The 22,785-nt window shown below is 38.1% G+C and overlaps 1 protein-coding gene across 2 annotated transcripts in view; it reads right to left on the minus strand.

Annotated features, from left to right (window-relative positions):
• The window catches only part of MINDY3 (MINDY lysine 48 deubiquitinase 3), a 91,655-nt gene that overhangs the window by 23,176 nt on the left and 45,694 nt on the right, over positions 1-22,785 (minus strand). For both annotated transcript variants that reach the window (XM_043478411.1, XM_043478412.1), the window contains one exon: positions 20,160-20,240. In XM_043478411.1, coding sequence (XP_043334346.1) covers positions 20,160-20,240 — 81 coding nt within the window. The remainder of the gene's footprint in view (positions 1-20,159; positions 20,241-22,785) is intronic.

Consider the following 22,785-nt stretch of genomic DNA (forward strand, 5'->3'; position numbering starts at 1 on the left):
GGACTATCTAATATCCTAGAGTCGTGAAATGAATAGCTCTTTTTTGTGTAGCTCTGTCTGTCCACCATAAACCTTTTAAAATGTTGTAACATTAGCTATGCTTCTAAAATACCTACGGAAATATAAGGAAGGCCCGTGTTCAATGCATTAGCTAGATGTAAGTATGTAGCTCATTACCAGAAAGGTCTTTAAAGCTTATTTATTATACCCTTCATCATTATCAAGAGCAATCTGCTGTCATGAGTAATCAAAGAACCCCTGAGAACCTTATCTATTTTCAGGAACGATCACGCACATATAAATTACATCATTTTATAGTGTTATTAGGAGTCCTTCCACACACACACACAGTTAACCGGGATATAATTTCCCTTTAAACTTTAAGTAAAAATTTGCTTTAAAAATCACTTTATTATATGTTCCATATTGACTTTGCTCATTAACTACTTAAGGAAAATAATTTGGGACCCACTAAGAAATAAGATTTTAGTATATGTGCTGCCGAAGTGAGCACAGAAATAAGATTTTAAATCAGGTATCAAATGCTCTCAAGTAGGGAATTCCCTGGTGCTCCAGTGGTTAAGAAACCGCCTTCCAATGACGGGGACTCGGATTCAGTCCCTGGTCAGGGAACTAAGATTCCCGTATGCGGTGGAGCAACTACTGAGCCCCCACACTGCAACAATGACAACAAAAGATTCTGCCTGCCACAACCAAGACCTGATGCAGCCCAGTAAACAATTTGTTTTAAAAAATGCTCTTTAAAGTAGGTAGGAGAGTGGCCTTTTTTCTTACTCTCCCATGATTGCTCGAACATGCAGCAGTCCCAGGTCCCCAACAACAGCTCACTGCTGTGTGCTGACCTGTGCTGTGTCAGCGGCGAAGTCAGAGTAGGAAATACACAAGCAAAGCCCTTCAAGATTCTTTCCGCACAGAAACATACACTCTAAATGTGTGAGCAAAACCAGGCAATGGAAGGAAAGTCTTCGATATGGTTCGGTGCAATCTTTATGATGATTCATATTAACACTGGTTGGATTCTTTTTCTCCGTATTGCTATGACTATACCACTCACTGCAGGGATCCCTCCAGCCTTCTCCACTGCTTTATGCCAAAGAATTCATCCCTCAGGCCTAAGGGCCTGGACATCTAGGATAACTTCTGGTTTCTCTTGTTTACTCTGAAAAACTGGGCCAAGAAAAGCTCTTTGCCCCTTTAACTACTGTATATCATGAAGGAAACCGCTAACACAAGCTGTTACTCTAGGCACAGGGATACCTACAAAATTCAAGAAAAATGATTATCTGGCTTTTAAAAAAATGGTAGATGTTCATATTATATCAAAAATCAACCTGATGGTCAAAAATTCCTCATTTCTAGGTTAAGACTCTTTATATCCTTTAAACAAACTGAAACTCTGTGACATTACCTGGCCCCACAGTATCCCAGGGTGGTAGATAGTACGGTCGATGTCAATTCCTTGTGCTTCCCTGTGAGAGGATGATCACAGCTCGTTGTCATGGGATCTGCAGTACCTCTGTGGGGCAGGGGTCTACTCCTGAGCCCCACTGACATCATGGTCTGGTTAGGTGCCACTGTTGGCCAAAGAAACAGAAGCAGGAGAGACATTCTGCCAGCTCCCGGAAGAAGCTGTGAGGTCCTCACAGCAGGAGGCAGGCACCTGCGGGCCACGTGTGGGCCACCTGCGGCCATGCTGCAAATTAAGAGAAGCTTCAGGGTGTGTGTCTGGGGAGAAGGTTAGAGTGTGCCTCAGCACAGCAAAAAGAGGGTGCACTGTCCGCAGAGTTCAAACATAATAAAATGGACTTGGTCAAATTCCTCTCCATCATCGTCAGATGCAGGCAGTTCTAGACCACTTCAGTGGTCAAACGCCTGCTCTGGCCTGGGGTGACTGTTCTCACTGTCCCCGCCCCACCCTTCTGGAATACTGCTGTGTGAACTGTTCAAACTTTAGGATTAGTTGTGACTTCAGGAAGCTGGCAACAGGAATTAAACCCTAACATTCTGGCTGAGGTTTCAGTGTGTTTATGTCACGTACAATATCTGCTAGTCCTATTCATCCTTGACCTGCTTCTTCCTCTATTCCTCCGTGCTGCCCAACGACGTGAATTTTAACCATATAAGCTGCACAGAAGGAATCTCCATACAAATATATACACTTCCTATGTTTCCTGTGAAAACAGAAGCCTAGAAAGATGACTGACACTATAGTCCACACAACACTGGTCATTTAAACTTCGTAGTCCTGGATTAGTGTAAGTGCAAAGTAAGGAACATCCCTGACCCTAGATCCTCCCACATCCTCTTTCCTTTTCTACTATTTTAAACAAGGTTTGACTGTGAAAAATACTGACAGTACTCAACTTCTAATACTCTGTACTAAGTTTCATCACAGCTTCAGAGAGAAAGTTCTTAAGAAGGTTGTTTCACTTCCATGAGCAGGCTTTGCATTCATGACCTGGATGCCCATGGTGAGCCTTTCATTCAAGATAAGCATGCATAGCTTATCAAAATAAGCATAATATAGTGAGATGTCAGAGCAGAAATGATTATGCCAGCTGGTGCTGTATCTAATCCCAATTTTTGCTTCCATCTTATCTATTAGCACAATGAATACAGTTCAGCCATCATGAACCAACTATTATTCTCCAAATACAGCACAGAGTTTCACATCCCACATCTCTTTTTGCTTACTCTTTTCCCAAGCCTAGAGTACATTTTCATTTCATCTAAGTCTAATATACATTCTGTCTTTTAATTCCAATACCGTCTCCTCTGCACACACCTCTCCCCTCTTTCAGTCTCTAGTTCACCCTAGTATAATAGTTTGTTTTCCTAAGGGACAGAAGTATGTAAAAGCTCAGTGAACAGAATTCATGCTTTAGCCAGGAGGTGTTATTTCTCACTGGTCCCAGACTCTAAAATGTAGATGAAACTAGTACTTATGTCACAGGGGTGCACTGAGGCCTGAATGAGGAGTGCACATAAGATGCTGAGCATATAGCTGCCATGGGGTCCACAAAAGAGTCAGACATGACTGAGCTACCTTTACTTTCACTTTCATCATACATTAAATATATGCTCTAAGGCCTTTTCTGCAACCCACTCTATTTGCCATAATTATTTTCATCAATTCTAGACGGACAGGTAGAGGTACGGGCTTATCAATGCTGATTCTAAATGAAAACTCATAGGCTTTACTCAAAACAGAATGCCTTCAGGCATGTATCAGCAATACCGTATCTTGTATGGACAATTATTTGGGTTCTAATGTAACAAAAAGCTACAAGACACAAATTCAAATGGAAAGAGTTTACTAGTTTCAGTAAACTCCATGATACCATGGACATGACTGAGATAATTAAGAGAAAAAAGATTCATAAAAAACCATACAAAAATATGACAATTATGATTTAAACTACAAACAGTAATATTTTAGCTTTTAAATCCATTTTCCTTTCTGAGGCAAATAAGGCATGAAATTTAAACAAATGCACAAAACTCTAAAATTTACTTAGGATAAATGGATGGGATGACTAAATCGTATTAATACATAGGAAAACGATATTACAAAATGCCCAACTGTGAATCTAATTATATTCCAAGTCCTAAGACTTTTATCAGTAATGAAAGATATATACATAGAAGTGAATTTTCTTTATGAGAAATAAAATCTATAAATTATCATTTTGCTTCTTTTCCTTAAAATTGTGTTAATACACATAGAGGAATATATTCATGATAAAGTAGAACTGTTCAACTTTTGAACGCCCTAAAAAAGATTCTAACATGTAACTGCAGTAGTCCTGCTAATGTTACACCAAAGAGTAAGAACACAAAAAGAGCATGCTCTGTATAAAGAATTCTATCTCGATTCCCAGTAACAGATACCACTGTAAGAAGAGTCAGCTCATGCAGGAACAATTCAATGTTTTGTTTCTCCTTTGCATTAAATTCAGTTTCTCCATATACTTTGCATTTAAACAGAGATGTGTTTTCATGTATACTTATCTAAAAGGAAACCTGTTTTATCATAGGAAAGGTCAAAGGCAACACTCTGTACACAGTATACAAGGAGTCCTTTTATAACCATAAAAGAGAACAAAAAGGAATGTAAAACTCATCTTCCTGGCGTCAAAAGAAAGTTTGAAATGGATTACCAAGGAAATTAAGTCACTGATCTTCTGAAGATGAAGCTAGATGTCACAGGTAGGTTCCAACTATTTTTATGTTGGATCAGCAGCTTCCATCCCAGAGATTTAAATGCACAATGAAAACAAAAACACTAAATTTATTTGCCTATCATTGTATAGATATAATTCTAATAATATTAAAGTATCATATTGTCAAATTTACAGCATCATCTTGAATCCACATTGAAAATTAGCTCCATAATTAGTTCCAATTCAAGAGGAAAATATGAAAGTGAGCCAAATGATTTTAATCTGAGACCACCATATGTAAACAAGGAAGTTAATGAGCCAAAGAGAAAACTGAGGATTAAAGAGAAGAAAAAGCAAGAAAGTTCCAGAAAAACATCTATTTCTGCTTTATTGACTATGCCAAAGTCTTTGACTGTGTGGATCACAATAAACTGTGGAAAATTCTGAAGGAGATGGGAGTACCAGACCACCTTACCTGCTTCTTAGGGAATCAGTATGCAGGTCAGGAAGCAAACAACAGACTGGTTCCAAAAAGGAAAAGGAGTACGTCAAGGCTGTATATTGTCACCCTGCTCATTTAACTTGTATGCAGAGTACATCATGAGAAACGCTGGGCTGGATTAAGCATAAGGTGGAATCAAAATTGCCGGAAGAAGTGTCAATAACCTCAGATATGCAGATGACACCACCCTTATGGCAGAAAGTAAAGAAGAACTAAAGAGCCTCTTGATGAAAGTGAAAGAGGAGAGTGAAAAAGTTGGCTTAAAGCTCAACATTCAGAAAACTAAGATCATGGCATCTGGTCCGATCACTTCAGGACAAATAGATGGGAAAACAGTGGAAACAGTGACTGACTTTATTTTTGGGGGCTCCAAAATCACTGCAGTGGTGATTGCAGCCATGAAATTAAAAGACGCTTACTCCTTGGAAGGAAAGTTATGACCAACCTAGACAACATATTGAAAAGCAGAGACTTTACTCTGCCAACAAAGGTCCGTCTAGTCAAGGCTATGGTTTTTCCAGTAGTCATGTATGGATGTGAGAGTTGGACTATAAAGAAAGCTGAGCGCAGAAAAATTGATGCTTTTGAACTGTGGTGTTGGAGGAGACTCTTGAGAGTCTCTTGGACTGCAAGGAGATCCAACCAGTCCATCCTAAAGGAAATCAGTCCTGGGAGATAATTGGAAGGACTGATGTTGAAGCTGAAACTCCAATACTTTGGCTACCTGATGCAAAGAGCTGACTCATGTGAAAAGACCCTGATGCTGGGAAAGATTGAAGGCGGGAGGAGAAGGGGACGAGAGAGGATGAGATGGTTGGATGGCATCACCGACTCAATGGACATGAGTTTGGGTAGGCTCCAGGAGTTGGTGATGGACAGGGAGGCCTGGCGTGCTGCAGTCCATGGGGTTGCAAGAGTTGGACATGACTGAGCGACCGAACCGAAAGAGAAGAAAAACACAGTAGGACAAATGTCCAAAAATTCTATCAGGTAATATTTGGGTATTTAGAGTATATCAACATGTCTTGGATTTTCCTGATGGTTCAGTGGTTAAGAATCCACCTGCCAATCCTACAGGCCCCAACTACTGAGCCCAGGAACCCTAGAGCCTGTGCTCTGTAACGAGAGAAGCCACAGCAATGAGAAATCCACATACCGCCAACTGAGAATAGCCCCGGCTCGCTGCAACTAGAGAAACCCTGTGTGTAGCAACAAAGACTCAGCACAGCCAAATAAACAAAACTTTAAAAAAATAAAGTACTGACCACGTCTCAGTATGAAAAGGCCTGGCTTGTAAAAGAAGGAAAGTTTAATGTTAATATATTGTAAAACAAATATTACACCACCTTGTTTTAATGACAAGGTTCTAAGTTCTTGAAGCATCTACTATTCAAAATCATTTCTTTTACCTGTTGTAGTTGGTTTGCAAGCTTTCAACTAACTCATCAAGAGTATCACGGTAGGATTTCCAAATACACTGCCTACGCCCACCAGGCCTGCTCCCACACAACGTACAGATTGAAAGGTTTTATTCTGCCATAGCTCAGAAGGTCTGCTTGGAAAATTCTCCATCCTGTTTCACAGGAATTGTTTCCTTTTTTGAGGAAGTCCATGTGTAACACATAATGCATTTCACCTGACCCACATCTTCTTATTAGAGGGTTCTGTGGGACCCCTGCTGCTTGATGTCTGAGTTCTTAAAAGGTCCCTGCAGTTAGATTCTGTGCTATTCCCCCCTCAACATTAAGTGTAAAACTTCTAATTACATAGCATAGCAAGCTATACATTTTTTTCCAACCACATCAGAGTACAATATCATTTTTGTTGTTTCACATAGAAATTTGGCTAAGATTAAAAAAAAAGAAAAGACCTTGTCTATACTGGATAGAAAAGATGATTTATAAAACACTGCAGAATTAAATTTAAAGATTTGAAGGTTACATAGAGAAGATGGTTATAAATGATCAATCTCAAGTTTTATAACCTATTAGATTTCTTTTCATCATTGATTTTCCACTAAAACTGAATTGTGAAAAATCTCTTCAAATCCTACAAAATGTGTTCAATGAGTCTCCATGGGTTGGGAAGAGGGTTCCAATAAAAATAATAATTATTTTTGGGCCATCAGTTCACTTCAGTCATATCCAACTCTTTGCGACCCTATGGACTGTAGTAAGCCAGGCTTCCCTGTCCATCACCAACTCCTGGAGCTTGCTCAAATTCACGTCCATTGAGTCAGTGATGCCACCCAACTATCTCCTGCTCTGTCTTCCCCTTCACCTCCTGCCTTCAATCTTCCCCAGCTTCAGAATCTTTTCCAATGAGTCAGTTCTTCAGATAGGTGGCCGAAGTATTGGAGCTTCAGCTTCAGCATCAGTCCTTCCAGTGAATATTCAGGGTTGATTTCCCTTAGGATTGACTAGTTCGATCTCCTTGCTGTCCAAGGGACTCTAAAGAGTCTTCTCCAACACCACAGTTCAAAAGCATCAACTGTTAGGCACTCAGCTTTCTTTACAGTCCAGCTCTCACATCCATACATGACTACTGGAAAATTTGGGGGCCATGGGATATCTCAGATAGGGAATCTACCTGAAAAAGAATTTAGAATAATGATAATAAAAATGATCCAAAATCTTGAAAACAAAATGGAGTTACAGATAAATAGCCTGGAGACAAAGATTGAAAAGATGCAAGAAATGTTTAATAAAGACCTAGAAGAAATAAAAGAGAGTCAATTAAAAATGAATAATGCAATGAATGAGATCAAAAACACTCTGGAGGGAACCAAGAGTAGAATAAAGGAGACAGAAGATAGGATAAGTGAGGTAGAAGATAAAATGGTGGAAATAAATGAAGCAGAGAGGAAAAAAGAAAAAAGGATCAAAAGAAATGAGGACAACCTCAGGGACCTCTGGGACAATGTGAAACGCCCCAACATTTGAATCATAGGAGTCCCAGAAGAAGAAGACAAAAAGAAAGGTCATGAGAAAATACTCGAGGAGATAAGAGCTGAAAACTTCCCTAAAATGGGGAAGGAAATAGCCACTCAAGTCCAAGAAACCCAGAGAGTCCCAAACAGGATAAACCCAAGGCGAAACACCCCAAGACACATAATAATCAAACTAACAAAGATCAAACACAAAGAACAAATATTACAAGCAGCAAAGGAAAACAAAATAACACACAAAGGGATTTCCCATAAGGATAACAGCTGATCTATCAAATAGAAACCCTCCAGGCCAGAAGGGAATGGCAGGACATACTGAAAGTAATGAAAGAGAATAACCTACAACCTAGATTACTGTATCCAGCAAGGATCTCATTCAGATATGAAGGAGAATTCAAAAGCTTTACAGATAAGCAAAGGCTGAGAGAATTCAGCACCACCAAACCAGCTCTTCAACAAATGCTAAAGGATCTTCTCTAGACAGGAAACACAGAAAGGTTGTATAAACATGAACCCAAAACAACAAAGTAAATGGCAACGGGACCACACCTATCAATAATTACCTTAAATGTAAATGGGTTGAATGCCCCAACCAAAAGACAAAGATTGGCTGAATGGATACAAAAACAAGACTCCTATATATGCTGTCTACAAGAGACCCACCTCAAAGCAAGAGACACATACAGTCTGAAAGTGAAGGGCTGGAAAAAAATATTTCATGCAAACGGAGACCAAAAGAAAGCAGGAGTCGCAATACTCATATCAGATAAAATAGACTTTCAAATAAAGGATGTGAAAAGAGACAAAGAAGGACACTACATAATGATCAAAGGATCAATCCAAGAAGAAGATATAACAATTATAAATATATATGCACCCAACATAGGAGCACCGCAATATGTACGGCAAACGCTAACGAGTATGAAAGAGGAAATTAATAGTAACACAATAATAGTGGGAGACTTTAATACCCCACTCACAACTATGGATAGATCAACTAAACAGAAAATTAACAAGGAAACACAAACCTTAAATGACACAATGGACCAGCTAGACCTAATTGATATCTATAGGACATTTCACCCCAAAACAATCAACTTCACCTTTTTCTCAAGTGCACACGGAACCTTCTCCAGAATAGATCACATCCTGGGCCATAAATCTAGTCTTGGAAAATTCAAAAAAATTGAAATCATTCCAGTCATCTTTTCTGACCACAGTGCAGTAAGATTAGATCTCAATTACAGGGAAAAAATTGTTAAAAATTCAAACATATGGAGGCTAAATAACACGCTTCTGAATAACCAACAAATCATAGAAGAAATCAAAAAAGAAATCAAAATATGTATAGAAATGAATGAAAATGAAAACACAACAACCCAAAACCTATGGGACACTGTAAAAGCAGTGCTAAGGGGAAGGTTCATAGCATTACAGGCTTACATCAAGAAACAAGAAAAAAAAAACCAATAAATAACCTAACTCTACACCTAAAGCAATTAGAGAAGGAAGAAATGAAGAACCCCAGAGTTAGCAGAAGGAAAGAAATCTTAAAAATTAGGGCAGAAATAAATGCAAAAGAAACTAAAGAGACCATAGCAAAAATCAACAAAGCTAAAAGCTGGTTTTTTGAAAAAATAAACAAAATTGACAAACCATTAGCAAGACTCATTAAGAAACAAAGAGAGAAGAACCAAATTAACAAAATTAGAAATGAAAATGGAGAGATCACAACAGACAACACTGAAATACAAAGGATCATAAGAGACTACTACCAGCAGCTCTATGCCAATAAAATGGACAACTTGGATGAAATGGACAAATTCTTAGAAAAGTATAACTTTCCAAAACTGAACCAGGAAGAAATAGAAGATCTTAACAGACCCATCACAAGCAAGGAAATCGAAACTGTAATCAAAAATCTTCCAGCAAACAAAAGCCCAGGACCAGATGGCTTCACAGCTGAATTCTACCAAAAATTTAGAGAAGAGCTAACACCTATCTTACTCAAACTCTTCCAGAAAATTGCAGATGAAGGTAAGCTTCCAAACTCATTCTATGAGGCCACCATCACCCTATTCCAAAACCAGACAAAGATGCCACAAAAAAAGAAAACTACAGGCCAATATCACTGATGAACATAGATGCAAAAATCCTTAACAAAATTCTAGCAAACAGAATCCAACAACATATCAAAAAAATCATACACCATGACCAAGTGGGCTTTATCCCAGGAATGCAAGGATTCTTTAATATCCTGCAAATCAATCAATGTAATACACCACATTAACAAATTGAAAGATAAAAACCATATGATTATCTCAATAGATGCAGAGAAAGCCTTTGACAAAATTCAACACTCATTTATGATTAAAACTCTCCAGAAAGCAGGAATAGAAGGAACATACCTCAACATAATAAAAGCTATATATGACAAACCCACAGCAAGCATCACCCTCAATGGTGAAAAATTGAAAGCATTTCCCCTGAAATCAGGAACAAGACAAGGGTGCCCACTCTCACCACTACTATTCAACATAGTGTTGGAAGTTTTGGCCACAGCAATCAGAGCAGAAAAAGAAGTAAAAGGAATCCAGATAGGAAAAGAAGAAGTGAAACTCTCACTGTTTGCAGATGACATGATCCTCTACATAGAAAACCCTAAAGACTCTTCCAGAAAATTACTAGAGCTAATCAATGAATACAGTAAAGTTGCAGATATAAAATTAACACACAAAAATCCCTTGCATTCCTATATACTAACAATGAAAAAACAGAAAGAGAAATTAAGGAAATAATACCATTCACCATTGCAACAAAAAGAATAAAATACTTAGGAATATATCTACCTAAAGAAACAAAAGACCTATACATAGAAAACTATAAAACACTGATGAAAGAAATCAAAGAGGACACAAACAGATGGAGAAACATACCGTGTTCATGGATTGGAAGAATCAATATTGTCAAAATGGCTATTCTACCCAAAGCAATCTATAGATTCAATGCAATCCCTATCAAGCTACCAACGGTATTTTTCACAGAACTAGAACAAAGAATTTCACAATTTGTATGGAAATACAAAAAACCTCGAATAGCCAAAGTAATCTTGAGAAAGAAGAATGGAACTGGAGGAATCAACCTGCCTGACTTCAGACTCTACTACAAAGCCACAGTCATCAAGACAGTATGGTACTGGCACAAAGACAGAAATATAGATCAATGGAACAGAATAGAAAGCCCAGAGATAAATCCACGAACCTATGGACACCTTATCTTTGACAAAGGAGGCAAGGATATACAATGGAAAAAAGACAACCTCTTTAACAAGTGGTGCTGGGAAAACTGGTCAACCACTTGTAAAAGAATGAAACTAGAACACTTTCTAACACCATACACAAAAATAAACTCAAAATGGATTAAAGATCTAAATGTAAGACCAGAAACTATAAAACTCCTAGAGGAGAACATAGGCAAAACACTCTCCGACATAAATCACAGCAAGATCCTCTATGACCCACCTCCCAGAATATTGGAAATAAAAGCAAAACTAAACAAATGGGACCTAATGAAACTTAAAAGCTTTTGCACTACAAAGGAAACTATAAGTAAGGTGAAAAGACAGCCCTCAGATTGGGAGAAAATAATAGCAAATGAAGAAACAGACAAAGGATTAATCTCAAAAATATACAAGCAACTCCTGCAGCTCAATTCCAGAAAAATAAATGACCCAATCAAAAAATGGGCCAAAGAACTAAACAGACATTTCTCCAAAGAAGACATACAGATGGCTAACAAACACATGAAAAGATGCTCAACATCACTCATTATCAGAGAAATGCAAATCAAAACCACAATGAGGTACCATTACACGCCAGTCAGGATGGCTGCTATCCAAAAGTCTACAAGCAATAAATGCTGGAGAGGGTGTGGAGAAAAGGGAACCCTCTTACACTGTTGGTGGGAATGCAAACTAGTACAGCCACTATGGAGAACAGTGTGGAGATTCCTTAAAAAACTGGAAATAGAACTGCCATATGACCCAGCAATCCCACTTCTGGGCATACACACTGAGGAAACCAGATCTGAAAGAGACACGTGCACCCCAATGTTCATCGCAGCACTGTTTATAATAGCCAGGACATGGAAGCAACCTAGATGCCCATCAGCAGATGAATGGATAAGGAAGCTGTGGTACATATACACCATGGAATATTACTCAGCCATTAAAAAGAATTCATTTGAATCAGTCCTAATGAGATGGATGAAACTGGAGCCCATTATACAGAGTGAAGTAAGCCAGAAAGATAAAGAACATTACAGCATACTAACACATATATATGGAATTTAGAAAGATGGTAACGATAACCCTATATGCAAAACAGAAAAAGAGACACAGAAGTACAGAACAGACTTTTGAACTCTGTGGGAGAAGGTGAGGGTGGGATGTTTCAAAAGAACAGCATGCATACTATCTATGGTGAAACAGATCACCAGCCCAGGTGGGATGCATGAGACAAGTGCTCGGGCCTGGTGCACTGGGAAGACCCAGAGGAATCGGGTGGAGAGGGAGGTGGGAGAGGGGATTGGGATGGGGAATACGTGTAAATCTATGGCTGATTCATATCAATGTATGACAAAACCCACTGAAAAAATAAATAAAGAAAAAAAAAAAAAAAAAAAAAAAAAAAAAAAAAAAGAAGTGATTTTATTAAGCATACAGCTTGGCACTGACATTTAAAATCAAAAACTTAAACTTCGTTAAAAAAAAAAAAACTGCAATCATTTAAGAGTCCTAAAAATATGTTATTCATTTCAAAAAGATAAAGAAGTTATTTTACTGAATAGAAACAATTTTCTTATCCATCCTCAAACCATGAAGACAGACTTTTAAATGATTATTTATGACTATTCAAAGAGGTCTTTTTATTCACTCATCTGGAGAAAGAATCTGTGTATGTATGTGTATTTAACTTGAACAGGCCAAAGAGTAAAAGCAAGTTCTTCTATTTTTGTCTCCATATAGGATACTGCAAGCATTAACAGTTATTTCTTGATTTCAAGCTTAGGGATCTATTGAATTCTTATGATAAAAGAGAACTTAGCATATTCAGCTCTATTTTCCCCCTTTATCAAGTATCAACAAGGTTTCATCACAATGTGAAATAAATCTTCAGTGTATTCTGCTAATTTATTTATCTGTTTAACAAAAATCTATAGAGTACGATCACTGAACCTGGCACTGTTCTAGGTGCTAGAAACAGTAAGAGACAAAATGGACACAAATTCTGCCATCATTGAGCTTACTAGTGAGATAATACCTAAAACAAGTGAGTAAAATATATGTTGTGTGCCTAGTAACCAGAATATATTAAAAATCTTACAATTCAATAAAAAGGCAAACAGCCCAATTCAAAATCAGGCAAGGGACATGAATAGATAATTTTTCAAAGAAGATATACAAATGGCCAAAGGGCATATAAAAAGATGATCAACATCATCAGTCATTAGGAAAATGCAAATCAAACCACGACAAACACTTAACACCCACTAGGATGGCAATACTAATACTGGGACAGTAACAAGTGTTGGCAAAGATGTGGAAAACTGGGAACCCTTGTTTACTGCTGGTAGGAATGTAAAATGGTATAGTTGCTGGGAAACAGCTTGGCATTTCCCCCAAAATTAAAACATAAAACTGCCATATGACCCAGCAATTCCAGTTCTAGATTGACACCAAATTCCCAAAAGAATTGAGAACAGGGGACTCAAACAGGTCCTTGTGTAGGAATGTTCACTACAGCACAATTCACAGTAACCATAGGTAGAAACAAACCACACCTCCACTGATGAGTGGACACATTGTGTTACATGCACACAATGGAATATCATTCTTTCAGAAAATGGGCTGAAGCACTGAGACATGCTAAAATAAGGATCAGCCTCAAAATCATTATACTCCAGACACAAAACGTGATATGTTGTATAGTTCATTTACATGAAATATCCAGTATAGGTAAATTCATCGAGACTGAAAGCAAACAGGTGGTTGCCAGGATTCCAGGTAGGAAGAATAGGGAATAACTGCTAAATAGATCTGGGGTTTTACTTCAGGATGATGAATATGTTTTAGTACTAGATACAGGTGATGGCTACACAATATTATGAAATGTGCCAAATGCTACTAAACTGTTCATTAAAAAATGGTTAATTTTGTTACATGAATTTTACTTCAATTAAAAAATATCTATTTTGAAAATAAGTGGGAGAGAGACTGTTAATGAAAAGGGAGGAGGGACTGAGATTTTTATAAAGGGTCCCAGGGAAGGCCTCACTAAGAAACTGACACTTGAATGCTGATCTGAAGTATGGAGCTCCACACCAAGGTCACAGGTGTGAGGCTCTGTACTACAGCCACAGAGACCCCCCCCAAGGCCATCTCCCAGAACTGACTGAGCCCCACAGCAACCACTGCCATGAGTCCCCTCATCCTTACCAGCCAGTTCCCTGACTCCGTATTAGGTAAAAATGCCCACTCGAGTACTCACCCTATAGCACCCTAACCAATCACCTAATGCCACCCTTTCAGCAAGAATTTTGTCTTGAGGCTATAAAAACTGACTACTAACCCACGAAAGGGGTCGGCTCTCTCGAGCTGGCCCACAGTTCTAAGTCAGCTCTCCCTGGTCTGCCAGACGGTCAGCCCGCTGTGCTCACAGTGCCCTCACATTCCTGCTCTTTGTTCTTCATAATAAAATCACTCCCTTCTGAAATGCTCTGTGCCTGGAGATTCTTTTCCAACCTGCGCTCAGACTGACATGCACGACATGAAGGTAGGGAGGAATCCTTGACACAGACGTCTGCTCCAAGATCCTAAAGGCAAGCACAGGGGTGGAGGGCTTGCCTCCCTTCGGAGGCCAAGCAAGACAGGAGGGGAGAGGAGCGAGAAACACGCTTCAGGGCAATGGGGAGTCTGATGAGCGGAGGAAGGGCCGAGGGGGTCACTCTAAGGACATTGGCTTTTACTCTTAGTGAAAAGGGAGCCAATGACATGAAATGGCTCCATTTAATGGGCTCATTCCATTGCTGAATTGAGAAGCTACTAAGCTCCATGAAGGGCAACAGCATGGTTGTCAGTTAGGAAGCTACTGCCATGACCTAGGGCAGAGAATTCTCCCATCTGTCTTTCAGTTCTTTCAGGAAGTTTTCGGTTTCTCTTCTGTCCTTCAAATGTCCTTTCCTCACAGCTTCCATAGTTTCATGGAGTTCATCATAAATTTTCTTATGGTTCTTGGTTTTTTGAAATTTTCTTTTGATGTCTTCATTGTCCTATACTGTCTTTAAACTTTTGAGCTCCTTTTCCTTATTTGTTCTGATTTCTGTTTTTCACATTAACATTTCTCAAATGTCTCATGATCCTTGGCAGTCTGTTAATATGTGAGAGACTAAAAAGCACTGTCTGTGTGGGCAGGCCTTGTAAACCTCACTGTGGCGTTATTTTGACTGGGCCGTTTCACTGCAATATCTTGACCTTGTCAATGTAGCCAAAGAAAAATAAATGGCCTTAATCATGAGTAGGTGCATTTGACAAGTGCAAAGCTGTGGAGTTTTTTGAGGGTCTATGGTCTAATTATTAAAAACACACATCTCATTAAACTTCTCACTACTCACCTATCTCAATCTATCACCAAGTTCTGTCAACTCAGGAATAAATCTCTCAAATTTATATACAGTTGATCCTTGAACAATGCAGGGGTTGGGGACATGGACCCTCAACACAGTCAAAAACTCACAGGAAACTTAATAATTGGCCCTATGTATTCATAGTTCCTCCGTATCTGTGGTTCTGTATCCACAGATTCAACCAACTGGAGATCCACCCAACCAGGAATTGCGTAGTATTTACTAATGAAAAAAATCTATGTAAAATCAGTTCAAACCCATGTTGTTCAAAGGTTAGCTGTACTTCTATCCATGCCTACCACTGTTACCTTGGATCAAACTACACTTTGCTCACCAGGAAGACTACAGGAGTCTTGTTTATCTAATCCCTAGGACACCCCTCAATGTCTGCTTTCTACAGTTAGCCAGAGTGGTTTTTTTCAATATGTACTTTTAGTCCTGTTCCCTTCCTTCCTATCTCTCCCTCAAACTACTCCCAACACCGATTTTTAAATTCCAGTGGCTGTCCTTACTCTTAGAAGAGAGTTGCACACGCTGTCTACGTTTGCGGCTTCCTCCTGCCCCCGCCTCCAATTCTCAGGGCTCCCCCTCTTCTCTTTCAGCTGTTCGCACCACAGTCCGTCCTTCTGCAGTGATTTGCTTGCTCCAACTATCTCCCTTGTAGGGACTGCTCTTTCTTCCCTCTCCCTGTAGCTTAATTTTACTGATGGCTCAGGGCTCATTTTCAACATCAATTCCTCAAGGAGACATCCCTAATCTTCCTCTAATCCACCTTTAGAGACCTGTGCTTTGTCAGCACCCATCACAGCTTTAATTTTTTAAGTGTGACTCTTTGATTAATGCCTCCTCCATGAGAATGCACACATCCATAACAGGCACCTAATCTATTTTTTCCTCACCACTGTATTCACAGCACCTGGCATAATGCCAGGCGCATAGTAAATAAACCCTGTAAATATGTAAGAAATGGGTCCATACATAAATGAAGAGAACTGCAACTATAATCACCTCCAGTGTATAAGTCACATGAGAAAGTCTATTGCTTTTCAAAAGCATTTTATTGGGTTGGCCAAAAAATTCATTTAGGTTTCCTGTAACAGCTTATGGAAAAGCCTAACAAACTTTCTGGCCAACCTAACACAATGCCAAATTATAGACTGCCTTTAAAATCATGACCTTAAAACATGCTTTTTAAATAATATTTCATCATACTCAGCACAAAGAAGTCAGCATATACAAAAGACTTTTCCTGACAAACACACAAGTTTTGTAGAAAAAGGTATCAATATTCACTTTAAGCTCTGGGGGAGGGAGAGAGAGGGGAAATTGTGTTATTTCAGGTCAGGAACATACGAGTGAGTAAACCCACCAAAAACAAATCAAAAACAGTAACATATAATTCACAGCCAAAATCACTTACTCAAATATATAAATATCCAAGGAAGTATGACCAAATAATAGATCTCATTGTAATGAAAAAACCAACAAAGTTTACAATATTATCTAAATGGCAAACACTACATGAATAGAATTTTGAAAATTTAAATTTGGACCCAGTAAATATTACCAAGTATTATTAATACTGGGCTTCCCTGGTGGCTCAGATGGTAAAGAATCCACCCATAATGCAGGAGACCTAGGTTCGTTCCATCCCTGGGTTGGGAAGATCCCCTGGAAGAGGGCATGGTAACCCACTCCAGCATTCTTGCCTTGAGCATCCCCATGGACAGAGGAGCTGGTGGGCTACAGTCCGCGGGGTCACAAGGAGTCGGACACGACTGAGAGACTGAGCACTTTATTAATATCATTTACCCTTTACATGTTCTTCCAACTGTGTAACAGTTTATTTTAAAGGGAAAAATTCTTTACATGTAACTTTCTTAAAGATACCATGTGCAACCAATCCAAATCCAACTGCTCTAAAATTCACTGGAAAAGAAGTACCCATGCTTTTAAGAAGCTTCAGAGTGAGTCATGAAAAAACATTTTTAGAAGATATAAATGTCACTGGAACCTAAATGTCGAAAATTTGTGCAAAGGCTTTATTCATGAAACTAATGAATTCCCTATACTTTGATGGACAGGAAAGCCTGGCGTGCTGCAGTCCATGAGGTCGCAAAGAGTCAGACATAACTGAGCAACTAAACTACACAAAGGTAAGTGTCAAAACAATTAGCACAAAATTTAAGAGTCCTAAAAGAGAGATAAGGTACTTGAAATATACAAATTTTATAATTTATAACAGCAGAGAGAACCTAAAATCTTAACATAAACTTCTATAATCACTAAATTTACGTGCACTTTCCTATTAGGATTATCAGTAGCTTTGAGGATGCACATAAATGAAGACAGATTTGAAAACCTTGATTGGACTTCCCTGGTGGTGCGGTGGTTAAGAATCCACCTGCCAATGCACGGGACATGGGTTGAATCCCTGATCCAAGAAGATCCCACATGCTGTGGGGAAAGTAAGCCCATGAGCCTCAACTATTAAGCCTGTGCTCTAGAGCCCGCGCTCCACAACAAGAGAAGCCACTGCAAGGAGGAGCTGGCGTACCCCAACGAAGGGTGACCCCAACTCATCCCAACTAGAAAAAGCCAACATGCAGCAACGAAGACCCAGCGCAGCCAAAAACAAACAAACAAACAAACATTTAAAAATATTGACTGATTTCCAGTGTACACTGAGTGTGTTTTGAGGCCTACATACAGCTGGTGTTGCAGGGGTCTTTGTTTTCCTCTATATGTGTCCCTCATGGCTCCAATTCAACTTTTCACTGCATGTGGCTGAGGTCTGTGGATAAGAAAATCAATGACAGAGTCCCTGTCCCACACAAGGCTCACTACTGACCGGGAGCCATGCAACAAAAGGCGTGAGGAGGAACAACTGTGCATCTTGGGAGCAACGAAGGGAACTTCATTGGGGACAATGAAGAAAACCAGGACAGGTAGGGGACAGCGTGTATTTCACAGAGAGGTGCGTATCACTTACTCCCATGACGCCCTCAACATACCTAATATATCAATGCTTGAAAACAGAATGTCTGCACTGTTACATAGCTCAACTGACACTGTTCCTTGTATTAACCTCCCATGAAATCTTTTCTGCTGTTTTGACAACAAAGTCATTTCTTAAATATCACTCATAAAATTTAATATTTAAAATAGTTTTATCTTCAAGGTCCTACTATAGGACCTTGGTCCTATAGGAAACTCTGTAGGTCCACGGGAAACTCCGGTCAATGTTATGTGGCAGCCTGGATGGGAGGGGAGTTTGGGGGAGAATGGATACATGTATGGCTGAGTCCCTTTGCAGCGCACCTGAAACTATCACAACATTGTTAATTAGCTATATACTCCAACACAAAATAAAAAGTTAAAATTAAAAAAAAATTGTATCTGTCTTTCATATTTCATAGAATTTAATAGTTTTCCTAATGTTAAAGAAAAGGGCTGTGATAAAAATAATCAATAATTGGCTTGAAAACACATTTCTGTATGTGAACTGGAACTGATTTCCTTTTCTGGAAATTTATAACACTTGACACTAAAATTAGTCAAATGATGAAATCTTCAGTCAGGGAATTAGGTGTTTGGTTTCTGCAGGTTATACTTGCTTTTAACTTCTTCCTCTCTACTTCAGGAGGGAAATGAACAGCAAAAGCTGTCAGATGAAATACAACAAATCAGAAAGGTCTGTACTTTTTAACTGTATTTATAGCTTTCCCTGTAAGGAAAGGTTAAGCCTGTATCTGCCACTAAACCCACTTGCTGGATGTTTGCCAGTACAATAAAAGTAAATACAGTAATAAATAATGAAATAGATCCACTAAACCTAGCACTGTCAGTTTAGTCTTTAGTATAATTTATATAATTCATACTTCTTACAACAGACACAAATAAAGAACACTAACAAGTACAAGCTGAGAGAGCACGCTGAGTAACCAGCAAAGTGCAACAGGATCAAGAAACATCAAAAATAGAATTATTTATTTTCTCCCTTTAGTCCAACATCTAGCAAGTCTACGTAGGCATACCAGAATAATGAAAAAGGCAATGATGATGATGATGACAGCTAAGATTTACTGGGCATTTAACGTGTACTAGGTTCTGCTAAATGTTTTATATTTAAGCCTGACAACAATCCTAAGAACAAGATCCTATTACTAAACCCTACTTTAAAGACATGGGCGAAGAGGCTGAGCCATGTTAGGAAGTGGCAAGGCTGGGATGCTAACAGAGGCTTCTGAATTCAAAACTCTAAACCACTCAATTGTGGGAAGAGAAAGATTATAAAGTATGGGACTTAGCAACAGTTTTCTGCGGGCAAAAATTTTAAACATATTCAAATGTATTTAACCTAGTTCCATATTGCTATACTATACACTAAAACTGTGGAAATATTCCATCCTAAAAGAGCAACTGACTTCTAAATCACTGAACTATTAATAAATTTCAAAATATTTTCCTAGATGTTGTAACAAACTATTTTATATCACATAAATTAGATTTTTATCCTCTAGAAAATAGTAACTCAAAACATTTAATTTCAGTTATATTCACCATAACACAGTGATTTCTGAAAAAAAATCAGAAGTCAAACTTGTAAAGTTGGTAAAGATAAAGAAATTATAACTAAATCATGACAGACTTGACTGAAATGATTCCAAAACTACAGCAGGAAAATCGTACAAGCCGTATAATCCTTTAGTATCGCTTTTTTAGATTTTGAAACAATCCACTGAACTCTGTATAAAGATTCAAACTAAATATGAATGTAATATTATTTGTTTGCCTGATGTCAAACTTAAAAACAACAACAAAGAGATCCTGCAAAGCATACCTTGGCAAAAAATACGGTGAGGTGAGTTTCACTGCCAACAATCCAAATAGGGAATTTTGGAGATTTCAAGTAAGAGCCAACCTAGAACAAAGGTAGTAAAATAAGTAAATGAAAATTTTATATTGCCTGTTAGATATTTACCAACAAATGCCTGAAGCATCACTAAAGTGCCTAATTCATATTTAAATGGAATAATGGATTGTGCCAGAAAGCCTTACCCATAAGGGTCAAATGCTAAATGTAAAAATGAGTGTTATAAAGACTATCAGGGTGAAGCTTATACTGCATCTTTCCACTAGAATAATAATAATACAGATTTACCACAGCAAAAAAGAAATTAGTTTAACCCTAAGAATCATTTTCATGTTTCACTGAAGATCCTAGATAAAATGACCACTTCTAGAATTTCAGCTTGGTATCTCAAACTCTAAAACTATAAATCTGATGATAATTACTTTATCAGGGAAATAATCATAAATTAACAAGTGAGTAGATACATGAATAAATAAGAGAAAAAGCCTAAGAACATCCTGTCTTCAAAGAACCTAGCAAAATACATACTTCCATCTAGGAATATTAAAGAATCCTTCACTTGATTCTTGATGGCAGGAAGTAAGTTCAAAGTTACACAATATTAATTCTCTCTAAAATATATTAAAAAGTTATACCTTATAGCCTGCCTTCAAGGTTACATACTTAACCTATAAAAACAATAGCACCAAAAATTTAAGGATATCATTTTTGTGTGACAGAGAAAAAGCAAGCTTAAAAGTCAACAGGTTAAAAACTGACTTGTGAAATCTGACCATGTTCACATCAGTCACACACACTGTTAGATGGACAAGGACTCTGAAAAACAAGTAACATTACCTATAACATTTGCTGAACTTGCTTTTCTCACACAGACCTTCACCCGCCCCCGCCCCCGGAACTGGGAAATTCCAAGTGGCTACTTGCAGCAGCCAATCAGGCTGCTATTCATCACTAAGCAGCCAAAAGCCTCACTATGGTGTCCTGCTTTCAACCACGTTTGAAATGTATTGTGATCATTAGGAGGGCAGTGGGGAGTAAAACTATCTTTTGACCTGTGATGGAGACATGAGCCGGATATGCTAATCGCAATAAACAACCAGTAGAGGAGGAAGGGTGATCTGAGGACAACAGAGAAGATAACAGTAAAAGGACAAAGGAGAAGACAAAACTTATTAGAGATTCAGAACTGAGGGATTTTAGAGGTTTTCGGCCAAGTCCTTTCATTCTATGTAAAGAAACCGGAAAATACACAGGATCAGTGCCTGGTCTGACTTCAAACAGCTAACTAGTAGAGTCAGAATTAAAACTCATGTTTTCTGACACATAATGTGGCAGCTCTCCATCATGCTGCCTCTTGTGATGCAAAGTTTAGACATCGTTTAATTCCTCTTCTAGAAAAAGTGTGCATGTATCTGTGCAGGCGTGTGTGTGTGTTTAGTTAAGGTAGAAGTAAAAAAAAATGAGGATAAAATTATATACTGTGGGATCAAAGGGTAAATGAGTGAACTCATGCAGTGTTTTGTAATAATAAAAATAAATCGAAAGGCCATAAATAGTGCAACCACTGTGGAAAACAGTTTCCCAGTTCTTCCAATAATTATACATATACCATGTGATCAAGTAATTTCATTCCTGTGTACACACCCAAGAGAAATAGAACCATGTCCACAAAACATTAATGTTCACAGTAGTATTATACAATATTATGTTAATATTATATATTAATGTTCATAGCAGTATTATTCATAAAAATCAAAAATCAGAAACAATCTAAATGTCCATCAACTACTAAAGAGAAAAACAAAATTGATGTAAATTGATAAATCATACAAAAGAATATTACTTGGTCATAAAAAAGAAACTAAGTACTAATACACAGGAATGAACAATGGAAACAATATGCTAAGTTAAAGAAGCAGCCAGACATGAAAAGCCACATACTGTAGGATTCCATTTAGATGAACTGTCCAGAAGAGACAAAGCTTCAGAGACAAAAAATGCGCTAGGGTCTGGCAAGGAATGAGGATGTGACAGCTAAAGGATGTAGAGGATCTTCTTGGAGTGAGGAAATGTATTGAAATTAGATAGTGGTCATGATGGCAGAGGCTTCTGAATACACAAAAAAAACCCACTGAATTATATACTTTAAAATGGTGAATTTTATGGCATAGGAGTTCTATATCTTTTTTTTTAAAGTGCACACCCCAAAGCACTCAGTCAACCTTTCATCTCAGTACACTCTCATAGACATATGCACGCTGGAGATGGGGACAGAGAAAGAGAGCCAGAGAGCCCATGAGAGAGACTGTTTCCTTTGTCTTAATGAATGCATATGATAAAAATAATATGAAATTGATCATTTTAACTGTAAAGGGCAATTTCCTACACTATCAAAAAGGAAAATGTTCAGACTCACAAAATCCATAACAACACAATTATTTCCTTACTGATGTTTCTCTAAATGTTTGATGAAAAGTATATAATTCCAAGTATATATATTTTCAGAAGGGTAGCTATAATTATATACAGATGAGCATCACAGTGTAAGAGTTTTATTTTTCTTCTTTTTTAAATGCTTGTCTTCACTTAGTTT

This window comes from Cervus canadensis, chromosome 10, assembly GCF_019320065.1.
Source record: "Cervus canadensis isolate Bull #8, Minnesota chromosome 10, ASM1932006v1, whole genome shotgun sequence".
NCBI lineage: Eukaryota > Metazoa > Chordata > Mammalia > Artiodactyla > Cervidae > Cervus > Cervus canadensis.